At 29.4% G+C, this 21640-nt stretch overlaps 2 protein-coding genes across 8 annotated transcripts in view; both read left to right on the forward strand.

Moving 5' to 3' along the window:
- The first annotated feature begins 522 nt into the window (after positions 1 to 522).
- egh (beta-1,4-mannosyltransferase egh) lies at positions 523 to 5512 on the forward strand. Its single transcript, XM_085200586.1, has 3 exons — positions 523 to 720; positions 1054 to 1858; positions 1938 to 5512. Exons 2-3 carry the CDS (start codon positions 1055 to 1057, stop codon positions 2508 to 2510), a joined length of 1377 nt encoding a protein of 458 aa, XP_085056712.1. The 5' UTR covers positions 523 to 720; position 1054; the 3' UTR covers positions 2511 to 5512.
- A 3286-nt stretch (positions 5513 to 8798) lies between these two features.
- Positions 8799 to 21640, forward strand: part of rdgA (retinal degeneration A) — a 111506-nt gene continuing 98664 nt past the window's right edge. The window contains exon 1 of one of the 7 annotated variants that reach the window (XM_085201037.1): positions 8799 to 9034. The gene's annotated coding sequence lies outside the window, so the exon portion shown is untranslated. Of the gene's footprint in view, positions 9035 to 9606; positions 9657 to 13497; positions 14067 to 21640 lie in introns of those variants that run through there. The other 6 variants (XM_085201039.1, XM_085201038.1, XM_085201040.1 and 3 more) reach the window with 6 other exon arrangements.

A 21640-nucleotide genomic window follows, 5' to 3' on the forward strand; every position in this document is an offset into this window, starting at 1 on the left:
ATAAAAAAAATAAGTTTGGCTTGGTATGAAATTAATAATTTAAATAAGAAATTATAATTTGCTGCGTGAAGCTGATTTTGTTTCTCACTTCTATAAAAATTAAGTGGATGAAAAATTCACTTACCAATATAATTAAATAATTTATTATATTAATGACATATTTACCATATTGAATAAAAAACAAAATGTTTTTAACAAATTTTAAACGCTGTCATTTAATTACTTTTCACAAATATAGCAATTGCGAATTAAATTTATTAGATATATTTTTCACAATATTTTACTTAAGGTTTTAACCTTACCTTACTTTGAATTGTGCTAAAAGGAATAAACATAATATTTTAGTACTGTAGTGTTAAAATTTAGGTAATATTTTAGTTTTACGGTAGTATAATACAGTAAAACTTTTAAGGATAAAACCACAGATTGATATAACTATCTGCCAGTTGTTATAATTTTTAGTCTATATTCATTCCTCAACCAATCGAATGGGGTCCTAAGTTTTTAAATTGTAATTTAATCTTTGGTTTGTTAGGATGTCAGTGGGGTGTGCACTTACGTTTTGTATGCTTTTTCAACTAAATATTTTTTCTTATGTATGTTCGTGTAGAGTTTACTATTTAGCATAAGTTATTGTGATTTTATTAATATTTTATAAAAAAATATAATTCCCATTTTCTGTGATACACTTATTATTTTATCCAAAATAGCAGGCCCAAGGTAATTGCAAATATTTTTTTATTAAGGTAATTTAAAAATAAACACTATTAAATTAGAGCTTACAAATAAGATAACTTAAATATATGGTATTTTCATAATTTACATTTAATAAAACTTTTAATTTAGCAAGGCAATGAGCACTTATATCATAAATACAACTTACTGTGCGATCTTTGAGTTATAACAGCATTATATATATTTATAAATCATGTATTTCCCGCATTAATAATCATTTTGAACATTTTGGCAGTTTCAGTTAGTTAAGATTAGATTATTATTGAACATTATTATTATTATGATTCATTTTATATATTGGTAAATAATTGGTTTCAGAATGCTTAGAGGAAGAGTGCAACATTTTCTCCATTGTACATTTTTTATATCTTTTATATATTTATTCTTAGTGTTTGCGGGTGCAATCACCTTAGATGAAAAAGAAAAACCTTATGTTGACCCTTGGGAGACTTATGGTTTCTATGGAGCTCTTATATTGTATATTTTAAGACTCCTTACATTGCTTACAATACCTCAAGTCCTATGCAATTTTGGGGGGCTAATATTGTTCAATGCATTCCCAGGAAAAGTGAAATTAAAAGGATCTCCATTGCTTGCACCATTTATTTGTATTAGAGTTGTAACTAGAGGTGATTTCCCAAAACTTGTAAAGGATAATGTATCAAGAAACCTCAACATGTGTATAGATGTTGGAATGGAGAATTTTATGATTGAAGTGGTAACAGATAAAGCTATCAATTTACCCAAGCATAGAAGAGTAAGGGAAGTAGTAGTACCTGCTGAATATAAAACAAAAACTGGAGCATTGTTTAAATCTAGAGCTTTACAGTATTGTTTGGAGGATAATGTCAATATTTTGGCAGACACAGACTGGATTGTACATTTGGATGAGGAGACACTGTTAACAGAAAATTCTGTCCGTGGGATATTAAATTTTGTTTTAGATGGCCAACACCAATTTGGCCAAGGATTAATTACCTATGCAAATGAGAATATTGTCAATTGGCTGACAACACTCGCTGATAGTTTTAGAGTTGCTGATGATATGGGAAAATTAAGATTTCAGTTTTATATATTCCACAAACCTCTCTTCAGTTGGAAGGGTTCTTATGTAGTTACTCAAGTGTGTATATTTATTTATACTTTTTTACATAGCAAAACCATAATTTATTTGTGTATAATTTTTCTATTTATTACTTCAGGTATGTGCAGAGAAGAAAGTGTCATTTGATAATGGACTTGATGGTTCAGTAGCAGAAGACTGTTACTTTGCAATGAAGGCTTATGTAGAGGGTTACAGTTTCAATTTTATTGAGGGAGAAATGTGGGAAAAATCACCTTTCACACTTTGGGATTTTATGCAGCAAAGAAAAAGATGGATTCAAGGTATTTTGTTAGTTGTTCATTCTGAGGAAATTCAATTTTTTAAGAAGATTTTTTTGGCAATATCTTGTTATTCATGGGTAACATTGCCTTTTTCTACAAGCAATATGCTATTAGCTGCTATTTGTCCAATACCATGTCCTCACTTTTTAGATTTAGTGTGTGGGTTTATAGGAGCAGTCAATATTTATATGTATATATTTGGTGTAATAAAATCATTTCCTATTCATAGATTTGGTCCACTTAAATTCATTTTATTTATTGGTGGAGCTTTGGCTACCATTCCATTTAATGTGGTTATTGAAAATATTGCTGTTATATGGGGTGTTCTGGGCAAGAAGCACAAATTTTATATTGTGAACAAAGAAATAAAAATACCAGTGACGGTGTGAATTGTTAGAATACATATTACAATCGTAGTAGATATTGCACAAATTACTTAAGTTAAATTATCCCTATACATGAAGCATGAAAAATGGATTTACTTTTCACATTCAGTTCTGCTTATAGCAGGGTACGCTTAGGGACCTAGTGTTAGGAGTTAGGATATTCTGATCCTGACATTCCCCAAATTTCGAGAGATTTCGCCTGTAATTGCAAAGTGGAACTCAATGCCACACTTTATCTTTTAGCCTTGTTGTTACTAGAGAATATGAAAATAATGGAATCAAACCCAAAGTCATCGCATTTACGACGTCAGACTCTGTGTCAGGACAGCCTCTATTTGATATATTATCAATGATTTTAGTATTTACTTATATCAAGAGATTGATTGTGTTTCAAAACATGAACAAGTGATTAGTCACCTATTTTTTGTTTACCAAAGACTCAAACTTTGTATTATGTTAATATAATGTTTGTAAATTAGAAAAAAAGCTGTTATTTATTTTTAATGTATATTTCGAATAGAAGTTCATTTGTTTAATTTTTGATGATGAATAAATATTTTTTGATTATTTTTTGTTATCATTGTTTTCTATATGTATAATATATAATGTAAGTTTCCATATTTCTCTTGGGTTACTTTGGTAATACCAGTATTTTTTGAAGGCACAAAAAGAATTCTGTGGTAATCATAACAACAACAATAGACTTTCTGTAAAATACCATAGGATTTACCATGGAGCAATGGTATTGAACAAAAGTAGATTAGATATTTTTTTAGTGTTTCATTAGAAAAATATACAATTTCAAAAAACACTGTATTAGATAGATGATAAAATGATGTTTTAGTCACATGTCACATATAACTGTAGGCTATAAAATTTATTAATGGTAAAGATAAATGGAATGATAAACAAACATGTATATTGTATTATCACATGAATACTCACACAACTACTACTGACATTTTAATTTGTAATATTTTTTTTATTAATTATTATCTTATTTATGTAAAATTTTAATTGGGTTAAAAATAATTTTAATTGCAAAGAGTATTACATATATAAATATGTATTTAAAACGCACAATACTGAGATATTAAAAACCTTTCACCATTGTGTCTATACTAGTGACCAAGGTGTGAAAGCCTATTTATTGGTCATGCTATAGTTTTGTAAACAGATTTCAGTTTATTAATTTTATCTATAAATTAGAAATGATATAAACAAGTTTACTTAGTTCTTGTAATATATTGATAAGGCTTAAAGTTAAATTAGATAGGAAAATTGGTTTCCAAGTCCAAAACAATTGTTAACTGTTGTAATACATTTATTATTTATTGTTGTGATTCATGTAATAAAAAGTTTTTGATAAATGTTGCTGACTTAACAAAAAAGAAACAAAATAATTTAAAAATAATTATGAATATTTATCCTGTGAATTTTAAATTATTATGTATTTGGGTATAACTAGTATACAATACAAATGTGTGCTTTTGTTTTTGATCTCAGTCTAAAAACATGTTTTGATTATTGTCTTTTTATAACAACAGTTGTTTTTGTAAACTAATTGAAGTGATGTTCAAAATTGAATGTAAGTTACTTTGTAATAATATTAAGTGTAAAGTATTCACTAGTAATAAACATATTCTTATTCATAAGCAATCTGTGTGTTTTTAAAAATTTAAATTTGTTCTTATTGATAAGAAACAAAAGTTCTTAGTCATTTAAAATTTTATGAGCGACAAAATATGGTTCTTAATGTCGTTTCTAGTTATTACATAAATACATGACGCCTTTAGACAAAAAAAGCAAAATCATTGTGATAGTGAGTAATACTTACATTTGAGATGTTAAAATGATTTAGAGCCTCGTTATCAAGGGAAGGTTTTATTAAGGAGACTTATGTTATCTTTTAATTAATTTCAGGCGTACACAGCCACAAGGCATAGGTCGATTAATATGTAAAGTTTAAAGATGCCATTATTATTAACCAATATATTACATTAAGTTATCCAAGTATAATATATTATTGACCTACTTAGCCCACAAAAATATTTATATATTTAACTTTTAAAACTTTATAGTTTTAATGCAATCAACACAATTATATACAATTATTGTATTTTATTACATGTATACTTAAGCTTTAAATTAACGTTAATTCGGTTCCCGTGTTACCTTAATTCGTATATTCCCAATTTGTTTCATTATGTCTTTTTTTTTCGGAACAGTAAACTATATGGTAAGGATTTAAATTTAATATTCACAGTCTTTTATGTGGGCTACGAAATATCCAATTTCTAAATAGAGGTCAATGTGGAGTTGCATGGGTGTCAATTGGTGCCTTCCTAGTACTACTCTCATTACAATTTAAAAGTTTCAACAATTAACTGCCACTCTTATCACACGTCCCCAGTGAAATTTTTGTCTAGTGTATTTTACCTATGCGTCATTTATTTTTTTCATATCACACTCTGTTATCATACCGGCCAAGTATAGTAATATGTGCGTCACATATTCTATGACCTTTCGGACTTTGTGTTATCAAGATATCGACCGAGATTCTGGTTCGATGCCCATAAGACGATTTGAGGTATGGTATTTATAGTCATTAAATAACTGAACGCAAATCGGCCTTGCACTTATAGTACTTACTGTACTTGGTCTAAATTGGTTTGGAATGCTATTCTACCTGTGTCGAAGTAGATAAAAAAGACAAAATATTTTTATAGTTTGATGGCATATTTCAGAACTGTATGATTCATATATTGAAAATTGTAACAATAGAAGTTTGTATGCGTCGAAAAATTGATACCTGAGTGTGACATGCATAATATAGGTATGTAGATAACTATTGTGTAATATACAAATATACAGGTAGTATAGTTGTTGTCGGATTGTGTTTTGTGGTTTAATTACATATAAATGGAATTTGTGAGTATGTGTTTCAAAGTTCGACACCTCATTAATGGGTAACTTATATTAAATAAATATGAATGCGATTTCAACCTTGTTTTATTATGAAACCATGCACTTAGACAATAAACAAATCGACTTTGTTTAACCACTAAAAATTACCATTCGCAATAATACGTTATGTACGGAAAAATATTAAATATATTTTTCCGTACATAACGTATTATGCCAGCTGAAAATCAAAAATTCCAATGTCGGTTTTACCTTATCTTTATAGACTACTTATAGATTTTTTTTCAAAGTTTTTCCTATAATATTGAAATGTAAACGCGATGAATGTGGGTTCCATATCTCGGATAATGATTACATTTTAAATATATGCATTTCAAAAGTTTTTTAAAAAAAGTTTTTGAAAAAATTTAATATAGCTTTTTATGAAATAATTTAACTTTTTTATAAATTAATTCATGAAAGTAAGTTCTTTCATATGTACGTTCGTACTTATATTTTATCTGTTCTAAGGTTGCTATAGTAACTAAGCTTTGCTTTATATTGAATTGGAGAACCGTTAAATAAACTAACAAAAAAATTTTATTTTTCTATTTAAGTAAGTATCTGATAAGTCCATGACTTGGCATTTACGACACATAACTCACAGGTAGATAATTATATTTATTTTCCTCGAACTATATTCATGACACTAGCGTAGCGTCACTTAGGAAGTATCGAAGCGACATGCCATTGTACCTACGATTAAATGTATTGTTTGAAGGTAAATATTTTTCCATTGTGGCATACGCTATTGGGAGGTACTTTAGTTAGCTGTGAGAACATCGATTTTTAATCTGGTCAAAAGAAACATGCAGGGTTATAATAATACCATCGATCCCATTTGTATTTAAAGGTTAATAAAATCCAAAGTCCGTGGTGGGATTTTATTTATCATAAAATAATTCGAACAAAATTATGTAATCTATATATTAGAAATTAGGTATATAGTTTAGCCTGTAGACTCCGATCTGGTCTCGAGGCAAAGTACGCTTGCAAACGCTTGCTACGTCGGCAAAGTTGAGTTCCATCACCCAACATGTAACGCCTCCAGAATTCGGCGGAAAGAGGGAAACGGAGTGTCTTAACACTAGGTTCCCTCTGCCTACCCTGCTGCGTGCGGGATACAGCGTGAAGCTGATTTATTTATTTATTTACCGAATAGAAGTTAAAGTGATATTATAAATGACATCCGTCACAAAGACAAACTACTGTATCATTACCGTAAGTGCAGTTAACGTCGAAGGCAATCTATTAAAACTTTGTGGATAAGCAGCGATTTAGATTGATTGAAGAGCTTATTTTATTTACTCGAATGTCTCACAAGGGAATAGCAGGGTCAATTTAATGGCAATATGCCTTTTCAGTGGCCTTGGGCTTGAAGGTCAGTAGGTACATTTTTGTTTTATTACAGAACGTCTCTTATATTATTTTAATCTGTTTGTAGACAAGATTATTATCACTGATAATTCTAGCTTTGTCAAGATAGGTACGCCGTTGTGGCTCAGTGGCACAAGCGTGTCATTGTAAATGCAACGGTTGTGCATATACAGCGTGCGTCGTCCTTGACAAATGGCGTTTTATTTTACAACTATAATTTTATTATTTCTTTTGTTTTAATTATATTAGGCTTTTATAGAATAGTTAAAACTGTGGTTTCATTTAAAGTGGTGATGTGTTATCGTTGTCAAGGATTTATAATATTAATTTGTATATTTATTTTTGTATACAGGTAGGGATCCATAAAAAAATTAGAAGTGAATGAATATAATATTTTTGTGGCTACTTTAATATTTAATTTAACGATTTCTAATCACACCACATAATATTCTATTCACACTCGATTTGGTCGTAGCGATCATTGCGTGATAGAGTTGGTATCGGTATTTGAAATAAATGTCCCCTGAAGAAATATTTTTGGATAACCAGCAGACATTAAGGGATATTCTACCTTCGTTTTCTAGGTTCCTGAATTTAAAAGACGTAGATCGAGTTGTGAATATAGGTAGTCCTGGTTGCAGGCAGCCCTTAACCTACGTTACGGAAACGAAAATGGAAAATCACATTGAAAAATAGATTTTAGAACACAGAAAAATTACCATTAAACATTTAACCTAAAGATATAATTTGGCTAATTTATTTTAACCGATTCTGTGAGTTTCAAAAAAATGTTAGTAACATGGATTCTACGAATGATAAAAGACGAGAATAATAAACTTTGTTTGAAAATTTCAAGGCACAATCTCAAAATGTTATAGTCTAATATAGATCCATTTTGCCGTTGTGTTTTTACTGTGGATAAAATATGGGTCCAATATTTTTATTTCGATCGAGGCTAGTCGTGGCGTAAAAGCATAATAAGCGTGCGACTGTTAACGCGACAGGTTGTGGGCTCCGCCACGCAATGGCTCCAAAATTCTCTTAATGGGAAGAGAGTGTGTTTATACTAGGTTCCCATACAATTACATTGTAGTGTCATGTCATCTGCTGTAGCTGGCTGCATAAGCAGTTCTGCTAAGAAGAGTAAAAAAAAGGTTAACTGTTTTATTTTATCCAAAATATACGTAAATCTATAAAGAAAGCACTCTACAAAATAATTTATCACAAGGCTTTCTTTAAATATCCAAAATAAAAGCGAGAAGATAGATTTTAAAGTTTAACTCTCAGCGAAACGTATACGCATTTAGGTATATAACAGAAGGTATATTAGAAAGCTACAATATATATCATTTCAAATACCTCCTCGAAATTGGATTTATTTAGATGTTGATATTTTCCTTTCATTTGTTTCATGTTGATTCAACGTTGCCGCAAGTAGCGGCATCAATTTAAACTTTAGCCTGAACGAAAATTTAATGATGAATTGAATAAATGGCCAGAAGCTGCAGCTGTTGAGGCGACATTACAATTGCCTTGATATATTAAATGCTCATTATATGAATAAAAACAAATGAAAAATACACAACTATGAGCGAATCCAGAGATCTATTCTGGACGGTGCGTTGGGCTTGTGGGGTTTGACTTTAGCTTTGAACAGATATGTTCGTGTAAACGTTGTTTTTTTTATTTTTCGGGGCACATTTTTTGTTAGTAAAATTTCTGGGGTGGGCACGGACTCTACTCTCTCCCCCCACAGCTATTATATACCCTATTCCTACGCCCATGCAAACAACACGTGCTTATAAATATTAAATGTAGAGTATTAGTCTGTTAGCAATATAAATAGAATATTGAAAACGCGCGAAGTACATAAATTAAGATCTAAAAATATTCAAAGCCGTGGACGAAACAAGTTAGTCTTTAAAGGGATTACGCGGAAGCCTTAAGCGTGCGTTCGTGACCTGAGTGTCGTCGATATGGCGCATGCTTGATGTTGTCCATAAGTTAACTTTACTTAATTTAATAATATAGCTTGCACTAAAGTTAATCATTTGCCAAGGGCAAGGTATGCCAGTGTTCGGTGTTGGCGAAGAGGTACAGACGAGCGCGTCGGTCTTAGCGGAGTGATTTGAAATGAGTGATGCTGAATGTAACGGTGTTGATAGTGACGAAAATGATGACGAGGGGTATGGATTCATTTTGATAGTGTTCATACACTTTGTAGACGCTCATATTTATTTTACATTGAAATTACAAATTCCAAAAATAAGTTCAAATTAGAATCAATAAAAATATATATTTATAAAAAAACTTGTTAGGTTGTTTTTTTTATTTATTTTATATTCCCCACCCGGTTTTAGTTTGACTTGTAAATAATCAGTTCTAAGTCGAAATAATATTTTAACAGTTTTTGGAGTAGGTACTTGCAGTGTATCCAGTACAACAGTACGAGCTAATTATCTATAGTATTACTAATTATTCTAATCTAACCATGATAAGATACATACCTACATATGTACATATCTAAGAAATGTGTTCACATTATTTGATTCAGATTGCGTGAATATTCAGGTCATTATTCATGATTATTTATATAAGTGTTGCTAAAAGAAACATACGTAACAAGCTAACAACTAAATTCTAATTTTATGATATTATTGTAAGAACATTCACGAAATATGATTTGAATATTGAAGGCGTTTAAAGTGCAACAATAAATTTAAATTGGATCTTTTCTATTTGTAGATTGGCCATTGACCCAAAACTGGGATGCCGGGTTCATTTTCCTAGTGACGTCATACGAGAAACGTGAGTTACGCGCCAGTCTCGTCCTCAGGCGTCACAGAACCTCTGAGCAGTATTGCCAGGCTTAACAATTAAATTGTTTTCCAGTTTTCATATATATTAATGTATATAAAAGCCATAATTTTAAAAATTAAGATCAGAATTCAATATTCAGGCATAATAAAATTAATATTATTTAATACAGCAAATAATAAATTATTGTATTATTTACTGTGTCAAAACTACATACCCACCTGGCAACACTAGTTCTGACGTCATTGAATGCCTTAAAAGCATATTGGCACGATATCGATATACCTGCAGCTAATGCAAATGTTTTAGCTTGTTAGTGTTTTGTTTTTTAGATCATCTTTCTGCTTTTACGTTAGAAAAGTCTCACGCAATGTTGTTTGCTTGTTATACACAACCATTTTAATTCTGACGTTATTTGTTTTGTTTAAAAAACTGTATAGGTGTTTAACTTCTCTAATGTAACATTCGTAGAGGGATTAAAATGTAAGAGGCGAGAATACACGTACGCTTTTACACCTACACACCTATAAAACAACAGTGTTTTGCTTCTTTATTTTCCTGTTATTGCGTCATTTCTTATATTAAATCATTAAATGTAAATAAAATTACTTTTCATTGCCTTGCTCCTAAAATAAGATTAAAGGGCAATAAAATGTGATCGTATTCGTTTTTGGACGGTAGGTACGTATTATTACAACAGTGCTACATCAGCTTGATTCTATTATATCTAATTCTTTTATCTTCCAGCTTTTTCTTGCCATTTCGAGTGAAGTTTTTGTAGATAGTAAGTAGATCTTAGGCAATGCTAAAGCGGTCGTTAACACTTTATAGACAAAGGTTTATGTCTTTTGCAACAGTGACGGCGTTTATTGCCCATTCCACGTGAGTGACAACATGCAGAAATATATCGAGAGCCACGTTTACTTTGCTCCTATTTTCTTTTTATGTCTCGCGTAAAACATGAATGAGAACTGTGAAGTACCGAAAATAATTGTTTATTATTATTAAATTTTGTTATATTGTTTTTATTAGTAAAATGTAGATACGAAATTTGCAATTTATGTATTTCTATATCTAAAAATTTAAAATATGATATTTATTGTACACAATATTATTTAACAGCTATTAAATATCATATTAGTAACATGCAGTCATAATCGAAGTGTTTTTAATTTTTTTATTTATTATTATAACTCTATTTCTTTCTTTTCAGGTAAGATAATGTATATCTTCTATCGTGCATGAAGCAAAAAAATTATATCAATATGTCTTTATATATCAACAATAATGTACCCAAAACAAACTCACTATAATTATTTTTCGATTGCTGTGAGTATAATTATGTGAATTGGTTCTATTATTGTAATAATATAGTACAAATAGAGATACTAAATTATTAGAATTAATAATATACTCACAGACTATAAGTAACTTAATAATTATTAATAATATTGCAATGTATCTTAAAATTAAGGATCTTTTTATACAACTGGGAAAATCTATCTGATAAAAATCTAAATGTACTCCTATACTCTATTTGTTAGACATTGGTCCCTTTAAAGGGGTTCCCTTTTGTTGAAGCATTCCGCTTTCTTATAGATTACTGACAGGTATAAATAAATTTGAGGCCGTCCTGGCACAAGCGTGTGACTGTAAGCGCGGCGGTTGTGGGTTCGATTCCCATTCGGGGAATGAATTAAAAAATGAATGAAAATATATTTATTAATATAACAGCATTTACAACTTTGTTTCATCACAGGGTACACTAGGTATTAATGTATGGTGTGTTACAAAATACATTTCAATAATTTACATCTACCGTTGACACTCGTTTTACAAACGGATGAGCTACACGAATAAAATAAAAAAAGAGAAACAAAGTTCATTTAAAGGTTTATCTTGGAAAAAACAATGATAACAATAATATATCATCATAATATTAGGTACTATTGTTTTAAATTCTTTAATATTTTAATTTTCTTGCTCTCTCGCGCTCGCTCTCTCGTTTCAAACCTGAAAAAAAACTTCAAATAATTAAGGTTCAAAATATAACAGATTCGTCGAAAAGATCGATAACCTAATTTCAAGGAACTTAAAATAATGTAAACATAATAGATACTTAAAATGCTGTAGACAGAGATATTACAGATAGACATGACATGTAATGATCCTAATCAAAGAACTTCGAATAAACAACACTCTTAAGAGATTTAGATGAACACTCGAGAGAAGTGATAACTGAAGTATGTCTTATCGGTCGGAAATGAATCAGAGTACAATAACGCGAAGTGAACAATAACATTATAATATTAAACTGAATAAATATTAAATATTTTTTTTCAACCTGTGACTTAACACGCGGCTTTGCCGGCTTAATCTTGTTATGTAATATGAAAATTATATTAAATCTTCTTCAATGTTTTATTCTGATGTGTAAGCTGATGTTAGTGTAAAGTTTTATCTAAATCTGTTTACACATTTAAACTTAAACTTTCACATTTTTAACATTACAATCAACTCAAACAAGGCTTCGCCTGCTGAAACTTATTTTAATATTATAGATAATCTTTACATAAATTATAGCCTTTGTGTCATTCTGATAAGTAAGCTATATAATTGTAAAATTTCATAATTAATGTTACTCATTTATAAGTCGATAGACTGGTTTACATTTGACAAAGTGTCTGAAAGCAACGTATTAGATATTTAAAAGTAAAAGGCCGAATTATAGCACCCTCTCTCAGTAATGTGGAAAATTTACGAAGGGTCGAACGGCGCAAGTAGTTTGCTTGATTTACATTCGTTAAATATTCTTGATGACTAATGAATAGCTTTTTGAAAAATAATATGGCAATTCATTTCAATTGATATATTTTATTTCAACTATTGTTACTGTTATCTTAATTTTTACGAAGTATTTGTTTAAACTTATTTTGAAAACGTATAAAATTTTTAACGCAGCGGGATTTGAACCCACGCTTCTTTTAATAGACGGCTTATTATATTTGTATATTCCGTCCGTCCTTGAAGAAAGTTTCAAAGAGGCTATAGATAAAAAAAATATAATTTTGATAGAATATTTTTTTAATATATTTTTTTTAAATTAATAAAAATATTTGAAAATAAATACAGTACAGATTAATAGTTAATGAGTGTAAATAATGTTTTTTTTAATCTACTTATATATTATTTAAGTGAGATGATTATTAATGGCCGTCACACTTATATCAACAGTGGTAGTATACTTAGTTCATTTCCTCACAAAACAACTAAAGAGATTGATGAGAAGTAAATCCCAGAGATCTAGGAAAGTAAGCGATTTATAATATTTATCTATACTAGTATACTCGTATATGTATCTCTGTAGATAAATTTGCAAAAGTAATATAATATACTAGAAGAATATTTTTTAATTAATATATTTAATATTAATAAAACAAAAACACCTTTTATTTAATATTATGTTAATTCTCTTCATCTGCAATCGATGCTGAAATATATTGAACGACAAATGATTGCAAATTTCAATGAATGAATATTATAACATGAAAATTGTAAAATTTATCCTTTTTTCTCAAAAACGCAAACGTTACCACCATTTTTTGGTATTAATCATTATTTTAGAAAAGTTCTTTTTAATGACGTTTTATAAAGACTCTCTATTACTTAAACGATTCACGTTTTCTATATATTCATTTCAAAAGAAAGGAAGGAGAGAAAGGAGAGTTATTTAGCTACAATATTTACAATATTTACTGAATATACTTAGAATAAGTCAGTTTTTACAATAACATTATATTACAATCGTTAAATATAAAGAAAGTATAAAATCCGTACATACATTCAGTTTTCGCGTGTAAATAATAAAAAGTATATTCATTTAAAGCATATTCATACTTATAAAAAGAGCTAAATTAATTTTAATTGTTGAATAGAATTAATTTAGGCTGCGTTATAATAAAAAGTTTCCCTCGCAACTTCAGTGACAGTGATTAAGCAGACATCGGCGGTAAGTGAAGTTTTGCGAGGCTGAAACACGTTTATAAGCAAGTAGCAAAATTTTAAGAATTTTTAAGGCACTGGTAGGTGAGGGGCGAAGCGAGGGGGCGCGGCCGCCCGCCTAAAGCTCGCGCCAGTCGGCTGTAGCCTCGTGGGCGATCCAATCGACTCGTAGCGCTCGGAAAGCTTGGAAAACATCGCTACTCGCGCGTTCTAGATTTAGCTTTATTAAAATAATTTTTTTTATCGTATTCTATAATATTTTTCGTCATAGTCGCGATATTAAAGTGGGTGACTTTGTGTTGAGTCATTTGTTTTCTAACAACATGTGCGGCGGTGACCACGCGGCCGCCGCCGCCGGCTAGTCGGTGACATATGCAAGTGGCATCATCTCTTGCATTGGTGAGTATTTTACATACGTTACTTATTATATTAATTTTTTTTTTAATTTCGATTTGCTGTATGTGTACATAAAAAGTTTCACTGCCTCTATTATAATTTAATATAGTAATCTTTCAGTAGGTAGTAGATAATAAGACTAAATAATAAAATTTAAAAACATCAAAGATTGTTTCTGTATAATAAATATATAAAATTGACGATGAGACTAAGATGTAAAAAATATTATGCAAAATATCGATTAACATAATTTCTTTTGGGAATTGAATTTATATATTTGACAAGAAAACATAAAAATCCTTCTTGTACCTACGCAATATTAGCCTTCAGTTCTTATTTTAGAATTGAGCTTAAAACGTATAAGGAAAGTTTCCGAGAAAACTTTTGAAAATATCTTTTGATAACATCGAAATTGCTCTTTAATGTACCTATAAGTTTATTTATTTTTGTTGTGCTAGCGATTATTGCTTGGATATCTTAAATATATTTACAAATTCAAAACATGAATAGAATAAGATAATAAGATAAGATAAGATATTTATTAACAAATAACATGTACAATTTTTATTACATCTGATGGTACCCACACTAGGTATTCCTGTATCGTGGGTTCCAATATATGATTTTACAATTTACGTTTAATGTTGACACTCGTTTAACAAGATCTAGATAACACAGTAAAAAGGTAAAATAATCATAATAAAAATAAAGGTAATAAAATAAATTATGAATATAAAAATAATAGGAACATGTAAATACTTATTATATGCTTAAGTCCAGTAGTGTTTTTATGAAAGTAAAGTAAATGAATAATATATATTCTAATATATAAATAAATTATCTGTTCAATGACGATAAATTGAATTTCTGCAAATGTTACATATGTATGTATGTAAATTGAATGATGTGTGCCAATAAATTCGATTAACATAGCCGTAATCTACGCACAGAAATAATAAATACAAATTATAGTTATAATACATTTGGAGTTTATAAGGGTTAACTTTAAAATTTTATACCTAAATGTTAAAGTTATTTTAAAAAAATAATATGATTTTCCAAGTTTTCTTTTGTATATTCCTGACATCTGATATTATTTAACTGAAAAGAGCACTCGTGGAGTCTTAAAATTGATTCTTGAGTCAAGAATATAAATATATTTAAAATTATTGGCCTGGATGGCTATTCTATTATAGTATGTAGTATACTAGGTAACATAATATTTGTATTTACCAAAAATACAAAAAATCACCACTTGACATCATTGACATCAAAGCCTTAGGAATCCAGTAATCGACACCTAATAATCGACCGGTACTGAAAGTATCAGCGCGGAAACAAACAAGTTATCTAGTAAAATAAAATGAAAATAAATATAACAAAGATAGAAGATCAAATCTTTAACAAATCATAAAATAAATCTAAAAAAAATAACTGTCACTGACTTATAATATACACTTAAATGTAGATATTTTCCAGTAACCTACCTGTACCTCCTCTGTTGGTATCCGTGGTCTTGGGCAGAGGAAATCACCCTCTATCTAGTCTACCCCTAGGTGACCCGTGCGCTCGTTTGCTTTGCCCTTTTCATAACTTACTAAAACAATTTAAAGTATCTGTAAAAGAATATTAACAAGTAAATCTTATTATACTGTTCAACAATATTTACACTTTTACAGAATACAGCTGTATGGAATTAATGTCTATTGAATGTCATGCAGGATAGCTGCCAGTTTATGTAATAATTAAATTATACCATTGATATTGAAAAGAGCAACTGTTGAGTTTCTTGCCGGCTCTTCTCAGCAGAACTGCCTTCCGAACCGGTGCCGGTGGTAACTTTTTTGTCTATATGTTCATTCGACTATTCAAAAGTGCCTATAATAGTCTACTTGAATAAAGAATATTTTGAATTTTATATTGCTGTAGATTAACCGAGTATTTCGAAAATTGGGTAAAAAAATAATCCTCTGAATTAGGGCCAAGGTGAAGTTTTACAGTTGATACAATTAAAGTACACAGATACATACGTTGTCAGTGTATTTAGGAGAGCAAGCCAACATCAGCTCTTGATTGCTGTATTCCATTTTGACTATTTGCTCCAACTGAAGCTATTTGCAAATAGAGGATAAAGTCGTCATGTCTCTGCTTGTGGATCTAGCATCTGTCACTTGATTGTGAGATATTAAACTTACCTGTATTGAACCATTCCATCTGTCGTCATATCTCCATCAGTTCATAATATTCTATAAAATTTTCTGCTTCGTGTCATTCGTATTTCCTCTGCTATACGTAGGACTGGCATATTATTTTGATTTGTTCTTTGCGAATTTTTAAAGGTTAAATCAATGTAATGTTTAAAAAAAAGATATGTTAAAAAGTATGAATTTTAATCTTATCTTATATTGATTGAAAAAATAATAGTAAAACTATATTGCCTACAAAAGCTACAAGCAGTATGTGTTTCTGCAAGACATTAATCTAAAGCTACTTACTTATACAATTATATTACACTACAAAGAATACAGTTTGTATTGCTTTTATAGAAGTTTAAGCTTACACAAATTAGCGTTGTGTCTAGATTCTTATAAATAAAACATAAGAAATTTATATTACTTGTATAATTACTTACTATGTAAAAAAACAACATGTATATTGTACAATATACATACATTATAATAGTATAAGCTTATATTAACTTATCCACTTCATTGATTTGACGTGAACACGAGAACGCTTTCGGAATTATCTTTCGGTGCCGAAATTACATTATTTGCTAAATCCGAAAACTCTTCGAAAGTTGTGTTTGACTTATATATTCCTAAAAAAATATAAATACGTATTTTACATAAACAACGATCACGTTTCACGAGGATTCTTGCCTCATCTAGGGGTATTCTTAAATATTTTTTATCTGTATCACGCACACAGCGAGGGAGGCAGAGGGAACCTAGTGTTACGACCTCCAACCTCCGTTCGCTATTTTCCACCGAATTCTTTAGGCATTGCGTGTTGAGTGGCGGGGTTCAACGCCGCGCTACGCCGCCTGTAGCGTTTAAAGTCACACTTTGTACCAATGCGCAATGACTGGCCTTCTTAAACCTTCTTAAATTTATTGCAGCAGCTGCAGTTCAAATCGTCTGATTAGACAAAATGCAATGTTGGGATTTAAATGTTCAACTCAACGTTCTCGGTGTTTATTTGGTATTAAAAACGGATTTATTTATCACTAGACTCTAGCAAGAAAAATGTTTGAAGACAAAAGAACATAGAGAACACATTTGTTATCTAATTTTTGTAATCGTTTTGCTTAAAAGAAATCCTGATTGACACCGTTATCTACTATTGCATTTAGGATATGTCCGTTATAGTAAATTAATCCATATACAGCCGCCATCGTGGTAATTTTGAAAGCACACACGATTTACAGAGGCAAATCCCAGTCGGTAGAGCAATAAATATATATTTTTTTTTTCTTTACACATTGTATTTAAAAATTTTGGAGATTTTTTGCCAGTAGATTCCCTCTGACTATGCGTGGATGGATAACGAAAAAAAGAATAAAATAATTATGTTGTGTTTTGTAAAAACAAATTAGAAAAACTAAAAGTATTCTTTTTCTGCGTGGTATACACTCTTACGATTCCTTACGTATAACCATATCCTAACATTGTAATAACAACGTCTCAGAAACATCAAAGGTCTCCCTCCCTGTCTATAATAGAGTAAATATTTTATTTGCAAAAGACAATGTTACCTAAAACTACATAAAAACATAAAAACTTTTTCAGCGAAGCTTTTATGTTAAGAAAGAAATAATACGTTTTATTTATATATATGAGATGATATTTTTATTATATATATATAAAATACTAGTGGGCCCGGACGCGGCTACGCCCGCGAAATTATAAGCCTAAATAATTAAAATAAGTTAATAAATAATAATAAGTGGAGATTTATTAAAAAAAATATCTGAGTAACCGAAATGAACAAACAAAAGAAGTAAAAGTAACTAAAGGAAATTCTTAATATTAGAAAAAGTACCTAAAGTTTGCCGTGCGCGCGTACTAAACATTTTTCTATATTAAATAATTAATAATTTTTGCGAACAATATTAAATAAAATCCCAAATGATTAAAATTACGATATTTTAAGTGTATAACATCGGTATAGACAACCGAACTGAGATAAATTAATTATAAGCAGCAAATAATTACATAAAAAATAATAGTAATTCGAAAATATATAAAAATTTACAAAATCATCAAAGTCAAGATCATACTATACCACTCGTAGGCTAGGTCATTTGGAATCAGTGACATCTTAATTATTTATTAGAATGTGTAACATTACACTATAATTTCCATCAAGATGAAATGCTAAAAGTGACTATTATATTTATTTTCATAAGGATGAATATCAAATTATAGAAATCATCTAATTTTTGTTAATGTATACAAATTTATATCGGCGCGCGCCATGTATGCATTAAGCAAACTCACTTTGGGTGACGTTTTCTTAAAACAACAAACTTTGCAAGCCGTTGCTTAGCAACGCGTAGCGACGATTGTTATTAACATGGCGGAATAAATTCCTTGTCAAATTAATTATTTTAATATATTGTTATATAACGAAAATATTACAAATATGAGAAAAAAAAAGTATCCTATGTTCATCCCGGGACTCTCAAGTATCTCTATATGAGTATTTTATCACAATTAAATTAGCGGTTTGGCCCTGATTGCGTAAAGGACAGACAGACAGACAGACAGACAGAGTTACTTTCGAATTTATAATATAGGTATGGATATAAATGAATACAAATACAAGAGGATATTACGCTATGTCTATATTCATTGTGGTAACATGGTAAAGAGAAGCTACCGCAAGTTATGCTAAGCTGAGAATGCACGCTTAGTCTGGTAATATACCAGACAGTACTATGTAAATGCCAAATAGTTATTCTAAATACCTATATTCTTCTAAACTTAATCTTAAAAACATTATTTTATTATATTATATGACTTTATGATAAACGTTACATGTGAAATTTATTATAATTTCATATTATTTATTGAAAGTTGGATAAATATTTAATCTGTTTAACCAAACGTCAAATTATTTTGTTAGTTTATGTACCTACTACTATCGTTACAAAAATAGAAATATGTTATATACTGTCTACACTGATATAAGTAGGAACGAAATGCTTATATATTGTAAAATATTCACAAGGCTTGGTTTAAATATGTATATAAATATATATTGTAAATTATAAACATGTGAATAAAAATCATTCGTTAATATTAATTAATTATTATTGTTATATGTAGGTACACGAGGTTATGCGATTTTTCTGCTTTAAAACCAATTTAGGAAAAAAGTAGCCAGAATATTACTCTGAAGCTCCTCTGTCTCCCATTCAAAATTCCATAAAAAGCGGTTCAGATGTTCCGGAGGTTGAAACATTTGAAGTTTTCTTCGTTTTTCAATATCGTTTAACTAACTAATTGAAATTTGATTAGTTGAAAAAACAGTTATTTTGAAATCAAATACATACAATTAAATGTCTGTATATATATATATATATATATATATATATATATATATATATATGAACTATGTATAGATCAACTTTTATTAACTAAAACAAGCACTTTATAAAATGATAAAATTAATATCTAAGTCCTAGATCTACTATGTCTTTAAGTAAATATGTCTAGTATAATAGATTAGAAGTATTATATATTATACACGTTTCAGATAGTAGTACATATAAGTAGAAAGGCAGAGTTATGACGTCATTGCAGCTTTATAATTCAATCCGACGTTAAACCAAGACCGCCCAGCTGAGTGCAGCCCGCGCTAAAAATAATATCTTTACAATTTCACATGCGTCTCAACAGGGCGCCGTCGTTACGCAAATACTCGTATGCCGCCGAAACTGATATTCTTATTGTTTTTCGAGATTACATTCATTCGTCATATTCAAAATGGATCGTCGTTTAAATTTACGTGCTTTTCGCAAATATATCGGTGTTAGTTTTTGGGAATTACATATATGGGTCATAATCAGAAAAGTGGACATTTTCGAATTTGTAACGTAACTGATAAGTAACAATACTGATAATGTTTGTTACGAAACTGATGTCATAAGGCATTATACACAACAAAATAAGGATATTATATGAATAAAACTATTGGTTTTTTATTTAATGAGACACAGATAAAAATTTTAAAGATTTAATCGTTGAATTAACAGATTATAAATGAAGGAAAACATAACAAAGTGACAATATTAACAATATAATGATGCTAGTTCGTAACGTAATAAACTTATATTTCTAGTTAGAGATCACAAAGTTAATGATAAAGTTAAATCCACTTTAAAATATATCAACATTTGTGTCGTTATCACTGGAATTAAGTTTAATTCTTTGTAAGTGTTTATTCCGCATATCTCCATATTTAATAGGATTGGTCTTTTTAAGACGTTCTCTATATCTTTTATGTGTTTCAGCATTTGACATAGGAGCCATGACGCTTACTGAAAATAAAAAAATATTTATCAAAAAATAGTAATCACAAAATCACAACTAATTTCAGGAAGATAAAAAAATGTTTTTAACTAAATCGGTTCAGCTGTTTCTGAAATTAGCGTGCACAAACATATAGACAAACAGGCAAAAAACTTAAAAATCACTATTTTTTGTTACTTTACGTTATGAAAGTCACTAATAGTATTTTTCATATGCCAGCATTTTTTTTTCTTATATACATATCTTCCATACACAAGAAACGGTTCGTTACAATTTTATTATAAACATATATAAGAAAACATTGGTAACGTAATTGTGAACTAGGCTTCATATTTTCTCAGTTTCGTTACGTAACGAAATATAACGAAATTGAGAATGAAGTCTGAGAAATTCTAACCTTTTTAAATATTTGCTCATAAGCCACGTGTTGCATGTGCAAGCACTGAAGTTCTTTTTTGAGATTTTGTAAAAAGAAGCAAATAACATAAACAAGGAAACGAAATTATAGAATACTTACCGAAATAAAAGCCGTTTATAACCCTGAGATGTAATTTCACGCATTCCCTCTAAAACATTTGAACCTCTCAACTGCTGCGAGAACACTACTGGTTGTAGCTACGACAGCATTAACTTTTAGAATTATTGTGCCACAACAAAAAATAATATTAAACACCATCCAAAATAATTGCATTCATAATTTAATTGTACGTTATTAACCCTGAGTAACAAAAAGACAATATTTTGGGACAAATTTACTTAACTAATATATATTATTTATTAAATAATGTATCAATAAAAGTACTTCTATTTAATATTATACATAAAGTAAAGTAATATAAACATATCTGAAATCAAATAAAACCATTAATATTCGTAACAAATCAATTCTTAAAAAGAAAAGTGGTGAATGGGACACGAAAAATTGTATGGAAGCATTTTGAAAAGTTTTTTGCAACTAACAAAAAATACTATTATTTGCCATAATATATTTTAAATCTTACAAAAATCTTTAAGTTAATAAATAAATTTATCGTAAAT

Source organism: Heliconius melpomene, chromosome 17, assembly GCF_056956725.1.
Source record: "Heliconius melpomene rosina isolate 202511_hmr_F chromosome 17, ASM5695672v1, whole genome shotgun sequence".
Classification (NCBI taxonomy): domain Eukaryota; kingdom Metazoa; phylum Arthropoda; class Insecta; order Lepidoptera; family Nymphalidae; genus Heliconius; species Heliconius melpomene.